General features: G+C 40.6%; 1 protein-coding gene across 1 annotated transcript in view; it reads left to right on the top strand.

The window, feature by feature from the left end:
* Positions 1-14964, top strand: part of Cyp7b1 (cytochrome P450 family 7 subfamily B member 1) — a 173636-nt gene extending 158672 nt beyond the window's left edge. The window contains exons 5-6 of the mRNA XM_075971329.1: positions 4581-4756; positions 13235-14964. Coding sequence (XP_075827444.1) covers positions 4581-4756; positions 13235-13531 — 473 coding nt within the window. The 3' untranslated portion in view covers positions 13532-14964. The remainder of the gene's footprint in view (positions 1-4580; positions 4757-13234) is intronic.
* The last annotated feature ends 3322 nt before the right edge of the window (positions 14965-18286 follow it).

Raw genomic sequence — 18286 nt, 5'->3', positions numbered from 1 at the left:
CCACCCCATAACTCAAAAAAAAAGAAAGAAAGAAAAGAAACCTGCAAAATCGAGAAGCTAAGTCGAGAGTTTTCCTAACAATTAACTGATAGATAATGCATGTGCTGATTAAACTGATGGAGCTGTTCCACAAAGCATCCGTGTTGCCAGACAAAGCTCACAGTCTTTGTCAGTTTAAGAAGTAAAGTATTCAACATCTAAAGTAGTGGGGTGAGAGCTCGTGAGTGGGCTCCGTTGATAAAGGCACCTGCCATCAACCCTGACAACTTGAGTTCCATCCCTGGGTGCCATGAGTTGGACCTTCACACATTTGTACATTTGGTCATTTGTGCACACCACACACACACACACACACACACACACACACACACACACACACACACACACACACACACACCCTGTAGAGAAAGAGAGAGGGGGGAATAAGTAAGGAAACAAGTTTAAGTTCTCACTTTGGAGCCTCTTGCTTCCATGTAATTTTCAATTTTGAATTCTCAGTTTGTTGCATGAGTGCAGGTCAAATCACATGTTGCATTACTTCCTCCAGTCACCATGCCCCAGTACTTTGAGCAGAATAAGACCTTCACAAAATTCTATCGAGCATACAAATGTTTAACTTCCATGTGTCTAAATATACAGCAGAAGACATAAATAGCAGAAACCGAAGCCTGTTTCTGCAATGCAGTGTGAAGGTGGGCATTTGTACCAATTCGGGTTTATTTTTAGCCTTATTCAAATATACAATTGTTGATCCAGAAATTTATGATTTTTCTTCAAATTCTATATTAATTATCACAATTTCTCATTTACTTTCGCATCTGTCTAAAACAGCTATAGAAAGACAGCCAGGCATGTGTGTTGCATCCTGAGCCGAGCTGCCTTTCACCACACCTTCATGTCCGTTCCCTTCCCCTTTCCCAGGCATTTCCTTTTTAAGTGCATCCATGTGTTCAGCCCCAGTGACTATAGTGGGGCTGGCTGCTCATTTCGCTCCTGCCATCGCTGCTACCCACTGATCGCCATGGCTAATCAGATGGCACGCCAGCCTGCACCAATCATTAAGATGACCCAAATTAGCAGTCCAGCCATGTCAGAGTACATTCATTCCACATATACAGACACGGCCTAAGTATGAGGCGGAAACCTGCATGTGCTTCTCTGTGTTTGCATTGCACCGGGCTTTATTGATTAGCGTGATCTGCTTTGGCACTTGAAATCTGCAAGTGGGAATCATTTGTGAATTATTCTGAAGACAAAGCGGATGTGCCTTTTCCTCCCAGCAATTCCCTTCATTTGTCTTTTTCCTCCAGTTGGATTGTAAAACATCACAGCTTAACACGTGCCCAGCTCTTTACTTAGAAGGGACTTTTAATCATTTTCGTTTTCTATCTTAAAAAAGAAACTCATTTTTTTCCAATCAGGTAAACAAGGCAGCACAGACTCGGAATTGTTAAGTTCATCGTCAAAATTTTGTGACCCGATTGTCTTGTCGATTGCAGTCAGTGGAACTCAGTTCTTAGCAGTTCTACAAGAAGCCTTCTCTTAACCACAGCTATGACTGTTGGCATCTCGCAATGCCTGTGTAAATTCATCCCCCAAATATTTGCATTCTCGATAGTCATTCTTCTACAATACAGTCTAATAATTAGAGGGTCCCATTACCTGCTAAATGTTTGCATAAATTACCAGTCTATTATGCACAGTAAGTTTTATAAAACATTTACAGATAGAGATCATGTTTAATTAAAATTAGCTTCCATATGTAAGCCAAGTGTGCACTAATGAGTCACAGTGACCTTTTATTACCTATAGTCCGTTGTTTTGGATGGATGATTGACAGCTTGCTGTTTGGCTACCATGTTGAATTTTAGCTGACAAGACTTTTCATTTTAGCTCAATTTGCCCGCCTATCACAAGCTGGTGGCAGGCCAGACCCCAGTCACCCAGCTTTGCCTCGGCAGCTTGCTCTAGTTCTCATTAGTACGCATTTATTCAGTGGGAATTGGAAGACAAATGCTTGAAGGCATGTGAACTAAGTATAGCAAATTAGGTTTAAAGACTGAATATTTATAAGTGTATGGAAAGTTGGGCTTTTTTTTTAATTCTAGAGCAAATTGAGAACCAAGTGCTAGCTTTAGTATAAAAGAAATGAAGATAGAAGGGGGACAATTCTAAGAATAAAAATACTATAAGCTTTTTCTTTCCATTTTGGAACTATGTAAAAATCTCTCTGACAACACCTTATCAAATGAAAACCTGGCTTCTCTTTCATGGAATGCTTGCACAATGAAGTTTAGCACCTCGTGTGTGAGAAGGGGGGAAAATGAGGGTCATGCTCAGTAGTTGCTTGGTTATCCCTTGGTATGTTTTAAACTGCCTTGTTTGTTCGGCACTAGCACGGAAACAGATGTTGCTCTACCGCGCAGGATAATTTACTGTACCTCCCGGTGTAGCATGGAAGTCCTCCCAGGGCCCAGCTGGTCTGTCAGTGGCACTGCCTGGTGTCTGCTCAACTATGACAACTACAAGGAGAAGCTGCACGTGTTGTGCTCTCTGCTATTGTCATTCCCAACGTATAGCTCTGCCCCCGGTTCATTCTGGGGCTGGTGGAAATGCGGCTGGCTTTTGTGTCTCGATGCTCTGTGCTGCAGACCCCACAAGCTCCCCTCTCCACTGGCGATAATAACACAACTCATTACTTCTGTCACCTAATGATCATCGGCATGATCGCTCAGAGCAAGAGCCAGCCTCGTCTTGCACTCATAACTGGTACTGGAAGGTAAAACAGATTTGTCACTTACGATCTGACTGCTGAGCCACACTTTGAGCTCCATTATTGTGATTAACTTCTGCATAAGATATGCTTGCCCAATTGTCATTTGTGATACTGCAGTGGGCACAAGCTGCCATGCTTCCCAAGAGCACACCAGCCAATCAGATATGACCATGTTATTCGGACTGTTAAATGCCTACCCTGTCACAGCAGCCACCCCAAGCATTGTTTGCTTTTGTATATTTCTTCTTCCCAAACCCTACTGGACTTGTTGTGTGAACAGAACTACTACATATGTCAGCTACTATTTCATAGCACATGTTAAAATGATGCTATGCTATTGTTGGTCCAACAGGGCCAGCAGCGGGACATGGGAAGTGATTCCTTGATTTTCACCATAGAAATGTTGGTTGTTGGTGTCTTGCCAGCCAAAATCTGTCGTGTCAGGTGCCTCGTGGCTATCCGCAATAGAGTCCATGTTCCCAAACCAAAGTTCTCTTCTAGCCCCATCACCAGCAAACCGATTTGACTCTGCCTGATTAGAATAACGAAGGCAGGTCTAAGAGAATATGCACAGCCTCACTATACGTCACATTGAATCACCCCACTACCCACACGAAACTGACCGCAGCCTCATTTCTTTAGACAAACGCATGCTTAAGGAAAAACCTCCTGGGAGAAGGCACCCAAAGCTACTTCATGTCCCTGTGCGGGCTGTTCAGAGGTTTTCATTTTACCTATTTACAAAATAATATTTATTTCTGTGTTTCTCTGTATGCAAGCCTCCACTAATGGGTCTGCCTTCAATAACCTAATAACTGGGGACTGGCTATGGCAGCACTGTGCTCAGCACCAAGAAACTGGGCTCTAAACATGTGTATGTGTGTGAGGTTTCTAAATTGCAAGTCATAAACACAATCATTTATTATCATGTGAAAGGGGGGAGCTCCCCTTGGAGCGCGTTCACACTGCTGATTAGAAAGAATCAAGCTTTATATTCCAGGATCCATTCACGCTGGTGGAAACATAGTCAGTTTTGATTATGAAGGGAGAGATGCAGCCCTGGACAGGAGCTACACACTGATATGCATGCTATCAGAATGATTTATGCAAATTATGCATATTATTCCCAAAGGAATTCCTCCTCAAACTGCCAGGATAAATCGCCGGAAATTAGCCATAAAATCTGCCGTGCTAGGAGCAAAAGGTGAAGGCCACTGGGATAGCAAGGACATTCGGCTTCTGGAATCTTCCAGGATATGATGCTGGTGAATGTTGTTCTCCCTGGATGATGAGAAAAATGTGGTTTTCTTCCAAATCCGATAAAAATGTGTTCCTTTGAAATTTTTCCAGCAAATGCTGACTCATTTTATTTACAGCTAGCATAGAGAAATTTAGTGATACACTGTCTTCAACTGCACCTACTACAATTACTGCTAACTGCCTAAGTGCTGTTAACTAGTTAAGCCTGGCTTTAAAAACCTCACTTCTCTAGAGACTGGAGGCGTAACCCTGTTTGTGCACCAAACACATCAGTCCCTTCCTGGAGAGCAGTCTTTCTTTCCTCCGTCCATAGACAGCAGGGCTCTCTCCTGCCTGAAACTCCCCCAAACGATGTCGGGGCAAAGCCACCAGGTCCTTTACTCTCAGCATCCACAGTCTCATTGACTTCCTCTTAGCTCGCAATGAATGTGAAGAGAAGTATTTTCCCTCCGAGGCGAGGTTGCTGGTAATGTGTCCTAACAGGCTGCAGTGAGAGCTTCTCGAAGCACTCTTGTTACAAAGAGCTGTTGTTTGTTTCCTTCAGACAGCACGGTCCTCGAGGTTCTGCGGCTGTGTTCACACTCCACCATCGTCCGGAAAGTTGAAGAGGATATGAATTTCAACTTAGAGACCAGCAACTACTGTCTAAGAAAGGGAGACTTTGTGGCTATCTTTCCTCCCATCCTGCACATGGACCCAGAAGTCTTTGAGGCTCCAGAGGTAAATTAACATCATGTCTGTTATGACTGCTAGGAAAGCACCCCTCCCCCACCCCCACCCCCCACCTTTCTCATCCTTTAGTTTACTCTCCCTGGAGATTTAAGGCAGCTGGGTGGTGACTTCTGTACTTCCCTCTAATAGGAAGATTTTTACTGTTACAGGTCCCCCCGCAAGAATCTGCCTTTGACAGGTTGTGTGATTTGTGAACAAAAATTCAGATAAGTCTAATTATTTGCTGCTTAATTCAAATGAAATGGACACTTTTACCTTGGTCACGGTTGCTTTTAGCTACTGAATTAAGAGTCTCTTTGACAAGCAATTACTGAAACCCAAAAGGGCTGGCTATTGATATGTGGCCTAAAAATTAAATAATAGTAACTAGTTTGCTAAGCACCTCCAAAGTGAAGCTGACTTCAAACGTCAAATACCATCCTCACTATTGTTAGGAACAAATAGTAGTTAAGTCCCTTTAGCTGAAGGTATGTGCCCCTGCTTGATCAATTACCATGGCACTATGAACTCCAAATTGCAAAGCTGCTGCTCTCGGGTGAAGCTCCGAGGGTAATTGTGTCATCTCCTTGTATTTTTTTTTCCGAAGCTGGAGTTAATGAATATCAAAGACTGGAAATTAATCCACCTCGGTTCATCCCTTAATACCACTTAAGAGAGTCACCCCCTGCATGCAAATGGAGTGCAGTTATATTCTGCTGTGCTTCGCATGAAGGATGCTGCTGACTTGTACTGTTTACCGTCCACCTTTAGTGGAGGAAACGTCTGTCCTCTGCTCAAAGGCTTCCTAGATGGACCGCTTTCAAAGACAGGACCTCAGCTAGATGTTCTGCACTCAACCTGAATTATAATACTGTTGAATTTAGGAAAACAATAAGAGGACAAACTTCAAAAGCAATGCCAGTTTGTATTTATTGAGTCAGCAAAGCCGGTGTCTTATTACAGGGGGAGAGGGGCATGGTTTCTCAGGCCAGGCCTTATGCAGACAGTGACAGCAAGAAGGAGGTAGAATTTCAGCCAATGGATGAGTGTTCTCCAGAGAACTAGCTGCATTTCTGCATTTGTGAATAATTCCAGTTGTTAGTGTATATTCAATAAACAACACAACTGAAATTAGTATCAGAAAAATATTTGTGAACTTCAAAATAGCAACCCTTCTTATAATTTTTCACTTCTGCCCAGGTTTTCTTTGTGATTATTCAATTAGTAGCAGAGTTTATTATTCATGTCACGAGAGTCAAATCAGAATTATTGTTGTCATCAAATAAGAAATGATCACCGGATTGCCACCATCTTTAGGAGCACGTTTCTTTGTGCTTTCCCCACATCTCACTCTTCTGTCCCCTTTAAAAAAATCTGAGCTGGGCAGTGAGGGTGCAGGCCTTTAATCCCAGCACTCAGAAGGTAGAGGCAGATGGATCTCTGTGAGTTCGAGTTCCAGGACCGTCTCCAAAGCTACAGAAAAACCCTGTCTCGGAAAAACAAAACAAAACAAACAAACAACAACAATAAAACCATCTGATTGATAACTTTAAGAATTTAAAAGTCAAAATTATACATTATGAGTATTAGGGTCAGGCATGGTGGTCAAAGGCCATCAGACCTCTGTATGCTTGAAGCCAGCAGGACTACAAAGCACATTCCAACCCATCCAGGGCTCCTGTTCTCTCTCTCTCTCTCTCTCTCTCTCTCTCTCTCTCTCTCTCTCTCTCTCTCTCTCTCACACACACACACACACACACACAAGAGAGAGAGAGAAAGAGAGAGAGAGAGAGAGAGAGAGAGAGAGAGAGAGAGAGAGAGAGAGAGAAAGAAGAAATTGTGAGTGTTGATTAAGGATTTGTGGTACACATCTGTAATCTGGCATTTGGAAGGTTGGTATAGGAAATTAACAAATTCAACCACAACCTTGGCTTTATTGCAAAACTGAAAGAGAAAGATAGGGGGTGGGAGGCAAGAGGAAGCCATAAGAGGAGGACATTAAGGAAAGGGAGAACCCAAATGATACTAATAGTAAACAAAAGGTTTGTCTCACACAAAATCACTGGGAGAATAAAATTTCAATATTGTGAAAAGTAATTTAAAATCATTACGATATTCAGTGAATCTGTTATTTAGTAGGTTTTAGCATCATTAGTAATACCTGACTTGTGTTAGCATCAGGTAATTTTTCCTACAGTGTTGTTGTGGGGTTTTTTTGTTGTTGTTGTCGTTTCTTTTTGAAATTAGTAGTAGAATGATGATCATTCTGTGTACAAAAACAAAAAAAAATGCTTTGGAACCATTTCTTTTATCTGATTTTGCCAGCTATTATTTTTTATTCTGTAAACATTTGCTAAACACTTAGCACTGTCAGGTGATATATAAATGTATTTTCTTTGGTTCTTTTCTTTTAATCGTAAGACTTTTATTTTACTTTTAAAAAAATCTCTTTTTTTTTTTATTTTACACACCAATCCAAGTTGCCACTCCCTGCACTTCTCCCATTCCCTAAATCTTCCCTCCCACCCCCCATCAGAGAGGATAAGGCACATTGCTTTGAGGAAGGACCAAGGCCCTCCCTACTATATCTAGGCTGAGCAAGGTATCCCTCAAAGAGGATGAGTTACAAAATGGCAATCCAATCAGTAGGGGTAAATCCTGGTGCCACTGCCAGTGGCCCCACAGTCTGCCCCTGCCAAACAACTGTCACTCACATTCAGAGGGACTAGTTTGTATCTATACTGGTTCCTTCCCTGTCTGGCTGGAGTTGGTGAGCTCCCATTAGCTCAGGTAAGTTCTTTCTGTGGATGTCCCCATCATGGTCTTGACCTCTTAGCTCAGATTCTCACTCCTCCACTCTTAAACTGTACTTTGGGACTCAGCCCAGTGCTCCGGCTGTGGCTCTGTGCCTCTGCTTCCATAAATTCCTGGATGAAGATTCTATGGTGACATTTAAGATATTCATCAATCTGCCTACAGGACAAGGCCAGTTTAGGCACCCTTTCCACTACTGCTTAGGGTCTTAGCTGGGGTCATTCTTGTGGATTCCTGGGAATTTCTCTAGTGCCCGGTTTCTTGCTCTCCCCAGAATGGCTCCCTCAGTCAACAGTCTCTTTCCTTGCTCTCCATCTCTGTTCTTCCCCCATCTTGACTATCCCATTCCCTCATGTTTGCCTCCCTGTTCCACTCTTTCTCCCTCCTCCCCTCTGCCTTTCCTTCTTCCCTGACCCCCATGCTCCCAGTTTTCAAAAGCTGTCAAGAACAGGGAAATCTGTTGACAGTATTAGGCTTTAGAGAACACACAGCACCATTTAAGATGTCAGTGAGTCACTATCGCCATGCAACTCCTGAGGTAAACACACAGTAACATGACATTTTTGAAGCACAGCCCCTTCAGAATATTCCAGAAAAGCTCTGTTATGGAAATGTCTTGTTTAACCTCATGCAGTGTGTCCCCATCTTCAGAAGGTTGTGGGTGCAATAAAATGCTAAATATGTTGGAAAACCCTTGGAAGAAAATCAATCACTATGGGAACTTCAATGTTAGGATTGTTTTAATTATCATCAATGCTTTTTGAATAGACCAGTTATCACACGTGATTAAGTGCTATAAAAAATGATTCTCTATCTCCAACAAGAATAGAGAATATGCCTTCAGTAGAGCTCAAGGAAGCAAACACATAATGGCCTTCTGCTGAGTTCTCTGGCAGAAAGACTTGGGAGAGGGGGCAGAGCCAGACCTGCAGGACTCTTCCTGGGGCTGAACAGGATGGTGAGTGGCACAACTCAGCCCTCCCCCTCTGGGCACTGAGGAGAGACCCATTGTGTCAGGAGTTTGTCAAAGCAGGAACTCATTTAATGGCATCAAGCAGGGACTTATATAGGGTTGTGATGGGGGTGAAGAAGCTTGGGATGGGTTGAGGCAAAGCAAGGAACAAGGGCCAATAATATTCCACCATGTCAGCTGTGGCTGGGCAGAGGCCAGCCTAGGTTGGGTAACCAGAGACAAGTCTCCAAACTGGAGCTAGGCTCAGAAAGATACACTAGGCCTCAGCAAACTCAAGTTAGGCTTAGAAAGTTACACTGGGCCTCATGCCCAGGCCTCATCAGGCCTAAGAGCCTTCTCTCTTCCAAGAAGCCCTTTGATAACATAATGGTGACACAGAAGTAAAAGGTCCCCTTGTTCTGTGTAGTTTGCAAAATACACCTTATCACATGGATTTTTTTTTTCATAGCCAAGTCTTTTATATTAAGGGAGTTTCTGCCATTGCCAGCACAGTGACATTTCATACCTACCATCTCAAAATCCTTGTGTCTGAATGAAGCAATTTTGAAATCTATAATCTGTAACATTGAATCATTGTTTCTGGTGCAAACACTACAATACTGAGGAGGTAACATGTTACCAACAAGAAGACTCTAATGCAGAGCCTGGGAGGGTTATGCATACCCTTTCACAAGCTGGTACTATTTGGCAACAACTCATGATTGATTTGAACCCAGACCACAGAGGTAAAAAAGGACTTCTCTGCCATAAAATCCTGTCTCCAGGAAGACTGGAATCCACGGGCAGCACTGGCATCCCCTTAGCTTTTCCAAACACTGAGAGGTTTGTTTGTTTGTTTGTTTGTTTGGTTTCATTACTAGGGGGTGCTATCTTTTGTCTAGTTTAGATCCCTACACTCAAGTCATGAACTTAGTGGACTAAAGACATGAACATATCACGTGATCCACCTCAGCAGGGATGTTTTTATGCTTTTGTATTAGCAATGCTTCTTATACAGGAAATGCTTAAAAAATAAATGTCTGTTGAACTGAACTAAACACAGTATTCAGAAAACACAAATGAGATTGTTATGCAGTTCCTCTCAATCCAGAAAACTGGATCTCCTATCCAAACTGGGCTCCAAGTGTTTCAGTGTTGTGTAATTAAAAGAAAGTCCATGAGAACCCCCTAATATGTTTGTGATGTCTGGCTAGCTCAGTTGATAGAGCATGGGATTCTTAATCCCAGAGCTGTGGGTTCAATCCCCTTGTTGGGTGCCAGAATGCTGCATAATTAAAGGAAGGTCCATGAGAGCCTGTAATAAAGGATAACAAATGTTTATTGGGGATCACCCACAATAAGAGACCCACTGTGTTCCTCTACTATCTGGGCGCTAGGAGTCCCGGACCGAACTCTGACCACCAACCAAGGGAAAGGAAAAGGGGCTAAGCGAGCTTCCTGTCTGTACCTCACATCACAGCCTAATGGGCTGGTCTCTAAAAGGCGATTGGCTGAATGAATTCCCACAACACCTCGGTGTTGTACAGTTTCTGCTATTTGTATACGCTGGATCCACAGCCGCTTCCCATTCTCTGTGCGCTCACATTCACACTCAATTCTCTATCTTCTCTAAGACCAGGAATCGGATTTTTAAAATGGGCATTGCTGTCGTTTGCTCAATAGTCCAATAGCATATGGGGAACGCTGCCAAGGGGGTGTCCCTGTGTTGGAGGCTGTGAGAGGGAGATGAAGAGGATGCCGGGGGAGTCCCTCACTCTGCCGTCTTCCCTTCCAATTGCAGTTAGACTTCCTCACCTTTGCATGATGAGGTCCAGAGAGAGACTCATCACAAGCCATTTGTCTCTCTGTGCTGCTTTCTTTCCAAGCAAAGGGTTTATTGAGGACCCCACAGACTTTCTTTCCTCTGTGCCCGTTGGACGGATTGTTTACAATTCCTAAACCCCAAGTCAGTCAGAGGTTGTTCCAGTACAATCCCCAGTGGGCAGCAGGGAGGTTTGGTGGCTTTCACACCCAGTCCTTCCAGCACCTTCCAGTGGAGCTCGTTGACCTTTGCTTTACATTCCTGTTTTCTTCAATAGCTCAGGTGGGATTCTAACATGCTTCCCTTTAGGGGGAAAACTGAATTAACTCGTAAAGGAGATTATAGACCTTCCTAACATGGACCTGTCAGGGTTCTCTACGCACATAGCTGAGCGGTAGTGGTGCACTGGTGCACGCCTTTAATCCCAGCACTTGGGAGGCAGAGGCAGGCGGTTCTCTGCGAGTTCGAAGCCAGTCTAGTCTACAAGAGCTAATTCCAGAAAAGGCTCCAAAGCTATGGAAAAACCCTGTCTTAGAAAACATATATATATATATATATAAAAAATTTAATTCAATATATTTGTATTCTCATGATGACAGTCACAGAGCAAATGCTACTAATAGTTTCCCTTTTAATTTTACTAAATAAACCATTAAATGGAAATTTCTGGGATATTAATTCTGAGGAAACCAAGAAAGAAGGACAGAAAAGTAGAAGGGAGAAATTAACGATCTGCTAGAAGTTTGAGGGAGGTGCCCTAGCCTCTCACAGGGCTGCCAGCGAGGTCACTGAGAAAGGACAGGGCAGCCTTGGTAGCTACAGGCTTACTTTACATTATCTGGATAGATGCCATGAAGTCATAACTTATGTTAAGTTTTCTCTTTTGCCTTTTCTGGCACAAACAACAGAACTACAGTGAATTCTCTTTCCTCTGGGATTGTGCTTCATGTCGAAATTTACCTAAGCTGTTTGGCCTGAGCAGGAAGCTGTGGGAAAGAGAACAATCTCCTAAGTTAGTCAACAGGAAGAAGAGTGCATCAGTGCTGCATTCAGGACAGAGTCATAAGCCCCAGAATGGAAGATCACCACAAGAGGGTTCCATGTAGCTCCCCTCTTTCTCTAGAAACACTGCATGTGCACAGAGAGTACCACTGTGCTTACTGTAGAAATGAGCAGATATTTTCAGTTCTGCATTGGATAGGTCACTTTGGATACAATCCCTAACAGTGGTAAAACACACTTCTACTCTGGCGTGTTTAAGGTATCACTTGTTACGAAATAAAGCAACTATACAATGCTAAATGATTTTGTCAACATCATTGAACTGGCTTGCAAGTCGGGACAGAGTAGGAATGGGGCAAACTTTCTCAAAACCCAAATGCTTAGCAAATTAAATATTAACTAAGGTAAACCCAAATAAAGGAAGTGACTAACCTGACATTACTAAACTTGCCATTGAAGGAGTTTGAACATTTGTGATGCATTCATAATTTATTCACATTGGAGTGTTTCAGCATAATCTAAAACATGTTGGATCTGACCTGCTCTCTATATTTCTATCTTATATATAATTTCTATATGTTCTATATTATATATAATTTCATGTAGTTCATATCAAAGTTGTGGTTGAGCAGATATAATGAATGCCAATTAAATGAAATAATTGGTTGTCTTTATTCAAACCACGAGCATTAATTTAATTGATGGTTTAATTCACAATGGACTAAAATCAGGTCACTCAGTACCCTTTAACCAACTCAAGTGAGAGTTAAGCCAGGAAATTTTGGCAGCATGGCAAAATTAAGGCTAAGGTCAACTACCCTAAAATAACCAGCTCTCTAATCTTCTGTAGCAAGTAGTATAACTTATTTATGAAAATATGTCATAAATTTCTGTTATCTAGAATTAATCCAAGCAGAGTGCACTCTAACAGAAATGTCATATGAGAAATCCACCTTAACATAAAAAAAGACAAAATCTGATTTTCTACTTAGGTTCTCTCTGGGGTTATGTTTGAATCTTATTATTTTTTTGTCTCTTTAATTCAAACATAAGCACTGAATCCTAAATTCATATTTGTCTATCAATAGATAGTTGGGAGGATAAATGAATATAAACTGTGGCCACCCAGATGTATTATGTCATAGTGACAATGGCAGCCGTATAGGACACCCCTTCTACCCATAATTGGTATATTAATGATCTTTATAGCAAACACATCAGAGAGGACAGAAATGGAGACAGATGTAGTCTTTATAATTTAAAAAAAAAAACACTCACCGTAATCACTGTGATTTGATTATTGAGCCTCCCATCCGAAACTCATCCTAAAATCTAAAGGCCATTTTGGTGGTTAGGTGGTTAGGGGTAAGGCCTTTGCCGCGTTACTTGTTATCACTTTCTTGACACCATATTGGCTGCCAGAAAACTGGCTTATTAAAGCCATAGACTGCCTCTCTTATCTTTATTCTTCCCAAAGCACCAAATCATCCTGTCATTTTCCGTTGCAAGGAGCAGCACAGAGCCCCATTAACTCCAGGCTCTTAGATTTTGGGACTCTAGAATCAAGAGTCAAAGTAAACTTCTTTTCTTTTGTCAGTTACCCAGCCTTCAGGAGTAAGTGGCAGCACAGACACCACTTAAGAAAAGACAAGAGAAATGGGAGCGGATAAGGGCTTTAGGTATTTGAATGTAGGTGTTCCCTATAACATTTGAATTTTTCTGAAAGTTTGAGTATGCTGTTTCACGTATTCAAGTTTTACTTCCTCCTGTATGTTTTCAGACCAAAAACGCAACCTTGCTCAGCAAGCTAGACAAGGAGAGACAGCAACCTACTAGACCTAACTCAAACTAATTTAAGTAAAATTTTAATTTTAACAATGTCTATTATTCTTTATAGGAATTTAGATTTGATCGATTCCTAGAAGATGGCAAGAAGAAAACAACGTTTCTCAAGGAAGGGAAAAAGCTGAAGTATTACGTTATGCCATTTGGATTTGGAGCCAGCAAATGTCCAGGCCGATATTTTGCAATTATTGAAATGAAGCTACTATTAGCTATACTTTTAACTTATTTTGATTTAGAAATAATTGACAAGGAGCCTGTAGGACAAAACCACAGTCGTTTGTTGTTCGGTATTCAGCAACCCGATTCTGATGTCTCATTCAGATACAAGGCAAAATCTTGGAAAAGCTGAAAAGATGGCAGAGAAACTTAGCAGAGTGAGGCTATGTGCGCTGAGCTCTGTGGTTTGTTGTCCGCCTGCAAATGCGACAGCTAAGCTTCTTTGTTTGAAAATGGCAAATTTACATTTGATCTGAGATTGATTCAGTTTGTTCTTGGTCACAAAGCTTATCATAGCAAGGCGGTGACCTAAAAACTGTCAGGGCTGTCATTTCAGGGTAAGTTCGAAGTAACAATTTCCACTTTGTACTTACTGTGCTTTTTATCATCGGTTGTGAATGTGCTCTTCCAGTAATAAATTTGGCCCTGGGTGATTTTTTTTTTAAGTTACTGAAATACTCTAATAGGATTTTATGTACTGCTGGAAAAGTGTGTCTTTGGACAGCCAAACAACTTCCAAATTCTCAGAAGAGAGGAAAATTAATTCCCAGGAGTTACACTGTATGAAGTGTTCCCTTCAAGTGGAATATCAATAATGTCTATATTACCAGCGTACCTTTGCATTAAATGAATGTTACAATAGATTAAATGTTCCAACTTCCCTTCAATATTTAACTGCCCATAAATGATTTTTATAACTTGTGTATTCTACATTTCAATAGAACAAAATTTCTTGTTATACAAAAATCTTTCATGTTCAAGTTAAATACTGCTAAAATTTCATATATAAGAAAACACAAAACCTATTATGTATTCAGCAATTGCTCTAGACATTAGTATTAGATTTATTTTAGAGGGAAATGTTGAAGTCATTATAGCATTGATGGTAGTATTGGTCTTTAGTATAAACTGTGTTATTCTAATTGTAATGAACTCTTTAATAAATGTTCCAATTTATATAATCTGGAAATTAGGTATTATTACTTATTCACAACCTTTTGGTCTTGGAGATTAGTTGTATTATTTTGGACTATCACACTAAACTATACAAAATAATTTCATATGATACAATACAGCCTGTATCAATAATTAAAAGATTTCTACTATAAAATTTCCCAGTGATTGACATTTGGCATAAATGGAGACACGGAATGCAGACTCACAGGGCAAATAATTAAGCCAGATTAATTCATGCTGCATTAATTAGAAATTCTACTGCTTGGGAAATTTTATATTGCTGTTAGAAAGGAAATTGATTTAAAATAGCACTCTAAAATGCTTATCGTACTAGGTAAATACAACAAGGCAGCATTTTTTTTTCTCCTTTCTGGAGCATATGTTCATTGAATGCTCCTTGCATGAAAGTCTACTGACATGAATTCTGTTTTTGCTTGATTAAAGTGGTCTTTATTCCCAGTCTCCTTCCTTTTAAAAATTGCAAAATGACCATTTATAATTATATAAATTCACAGAATACAAAGTAAGGTTATGGTTTATGAAAATGATATGGAATGACTAGACCAATCCAAATGATTAAATCAACCCAGATACTTATGCAATTTTTAACCCAGAGTGCTCTATTATTAACTATATTCACAAGGCGATGTACTAAAACTCTTCCCACCCACCCCCCACTGCAAAAGACTGTAATTCTCCTGGATGGGATGTTTTTACTTTTTGATCATTTCTCCTACACTTTCCTAGCCTTCTATAATCATTATTTCACTCTGTGCTTTGATAAGTTTGATTATTTTTAATTTCATATATTCTAATATTTTTCCTTGCTGTGACAAGAAGATTGTGACAAGAACAGTTACTTGGAGAGAAAAGAATTTATCAGAGGTAACACATCCAAATCATAATCTATTGTTGAGGAAAATCAAGGCCTGAATTCAAGGCAGGAACCTGATACAGAGAAATGCTGCATACTGGCTTGCTCACTGGCTCATTCTTAACTAGCTTTTTATTAACCACACCTACCAGCCCAGGAAATGGTACTGCCCACAGTATCTTCACCCTGCTACATTAATCATGAAGGCAATCTTTCACCAGCATGGCCATGGGCATCTGATGAAGGTAATTCTTCAGTTAAGGTTCTCTCTTCCTAGATACTCTATATTGAACCAAGATGACATTAAAACTAATACATGAGGTAAAGTCCACAGTATTTGTCTGTCTCTGGTTGCTTTTACTTCATATCCTCTAAATCTGTCTATGTTGAATCAAATAACAGAATGTATTTTTCAAGACCCAGGAATATTCCATCATGTGTATATACCACATGGTCTTTATTCAAATGCTGTCTCTAACCACCCCTACCTCCTCTATACAATTTCATGACACCCTTCCTTCTCCTGGAAACAAAGGACACATGTGTTGTCCCATCCCCAGACCCATCTGACCCTCTTCCTTCTTGAGAGTCTCTCTGGTTGAATTTTGAGCCACCAACATCATGTCACCTTTCAAATTTTCCCTCTCAGGAATTTTCTTAGTTCAGTGATTGCATTTTTTGGTTGGTAACTCATTGTTCTTCATGTATATTTTCTTCATGGCCATATTTTGCAAAAATCTTGTTCCTTTAATGCATTTCACTATTCCTGTAACTACAGTCAGCATGGTTTATATTCTGCACCTGGCATCTCCAGCCCTCTCCTGTTATCTGCGTCTGATTTTGTAATTTTTTCCCCTTCTCATCAGTGCTTCCAATAGTTTAACTACTGAGTTCGTATGTGTTTCTTGGAATTTTACTTCTGGAAAATGTTTCTGATCTGGGTTTAATGTTCATTCCTCAAAGTATAAACTGTGCTGGGTTTTATCTTATTGTTCATGTTTCTGTCAAATTCAGATTCCTGGGGATGTTCAACTAGAATATTTTGGAGGCGACATGGTACACTGCTGACTGAATTCCAGCCTTAAAGGAAACACTGTGATTAAGGGCATTTTGTTTTGATTGGGGATTTTGTTGTTGTTTTGCTGTATGTTTGCTTGCTTACTTGTTTGCTTGTGAGATGGGGCCTCATTGTAAAGCAAAGTTATGCCTCACAAAATTATGCCTGCCTCTGCCTCCTGAGTGCTGGACTTAAAGGGAATACTTAAAACCCGTGATCAGAAAAGGGCAGGAGCCACATTTGATTCCTTTTTTTGTTTCAACCAGAAACAGATTAAGAATGCAAATATGTCTAATCCTGCACCGTAGAGCAATGTTTCTAGTCCAGCTACCAAGGATGTTGGCTCTGAAAATTACTGACTTTGTGCAGAGGTCTTGGATTTTATACACATACACATACATGTGCACATGCACATACATGGGTGCTTATGCCATGTTGAACCCTAGACTTTCTCTTCTACCTGACACAAAACCCAATCTATTCCATTTGTATTAGGATATGTTGTCTACCTTAACATCTGAATGAGATCCTCCATATTGTAAAATTCAAAAAGCAGTATACTTTCAGGATGTTGCAATAGAGAAAACAAAAAATTATCGCATTCTAACTTCTGCTTAGTATATAGTTAAAAGTGCACATACAAATTTTAAAGAAATGAGAAGAAAATGGCTGAAGAAATATTAATATTATATGGATAATTAGAAAGCAGCAAGGAGCATAACTGCAACTCTAGCTTTTAGGAGACTCGGGTGGGAGGATCCTAAGTTCTTGGACTAAGTAGTAAATTCTGTGTTTTACAAATATACAAAGAAAACTGAAAGGAAAGAAAAGAAAGGCCATGGAGGTCTACCTGGCTTGTTATCATAAACAAATGTCAACTTACTTTGAAAACAGAATTGGAATGTTTAAAAGAGATACTAAAACAACTTTTTGTCTTTTAAAAATTATTCTTTAAGAAAGAGAGATAGCACAGCCCTTTAAAACACTGGCTGCTCTTCCAGAGAACTGAGTTTGACTCTTAGCTCCCATAGTAGGCAGCTCCTAAGGCCAGCTCTAGGGGATCCAGCACCCCTTTTTGACCTCTGTGGATAGCCACATAATATGACATTCATATGTACAAACGCAAGCACATACACATAAAGATAAGTGAATCCTCGTTTTCTTATGTTTATTAGTTCTTTGGGAATTTTGTACAATGTGTTTTGATAATATTCCTTACCCTCCCCCAACTTCTCCCAGATGCATCTCCATCTCCCACCTGGTCAACTTTGTGTCCATATTTCCCATCATGTACAATTTATGCTGCCATATATGCTTGGATGTGTGGCCTTACTGGAGCTTGGTTGATCCTCCAGTGTCCAGACCCTTAAAGAAAACTCAGATTCCTTTTCCCAGCAACTTTTAGTTTCCAGTTGCTCCTCAGCTAGGAGTGGGACTTCACTCCCATCTCCCACAGGCCTTGTACATACTATCCTAACCACCATTGTTCATATCTCCAACTGCACTGGTATGTTCAGTAAATACTGTTTTCTAGCCATCATCAACTAACCCTGGATCTCACCATCTTTCTGACTCTTCTGTAATCATCCCTGAGCCTTGGAAGAGGGAAATATAATACAGATGCACAACTCGGTCTGAACATATCACAATCTTCTATTCTATGAAACTTGACCAGTTGGGGTCTCTGCGATAATCACAATCTATTAGAAAAATACGTTTCTCTGATGATGCTTGAGATATTTATTAATCTTTGGGAAGAACAGTAAAATAGTAAGAGACTGTTTAATACATCATGTTCATTTAGTAATAGTAGTAGGTTCTCCCATGTCATATGTCTGTCTCGCCACAAGTTCTTGGCTCCAATAATGGTGCCAAATACGGGTTTCAACTTATGGACTGGGCCTTTAATCCAATCAGAAAGTGATTGGTTAGTCCCATGATGCATGTGCCACTGTTGCACCAGTCATTATTGTAGCTCATCTGGGTAAGATTGATGGACG

Source organism: Microtus pennsylvanicus, chromosome 5, assembly GCF_037038515.1.
Source record: "Microtus pennsylvanicus isolate mMicPen1 chromosome 5, mMicPen1.hap1, whole genome shotgun sequence".
NCBI lineage: Eukaryota > Metazoa > Chordata > Mammalia > Rodentia > Cricetidae > Microtus > Microtus pennsylvanicus.
Note: the sequence above shows the minus strand (reverse complement) of the source record. Positions and strands in the feature narration are given on the sequence as shown.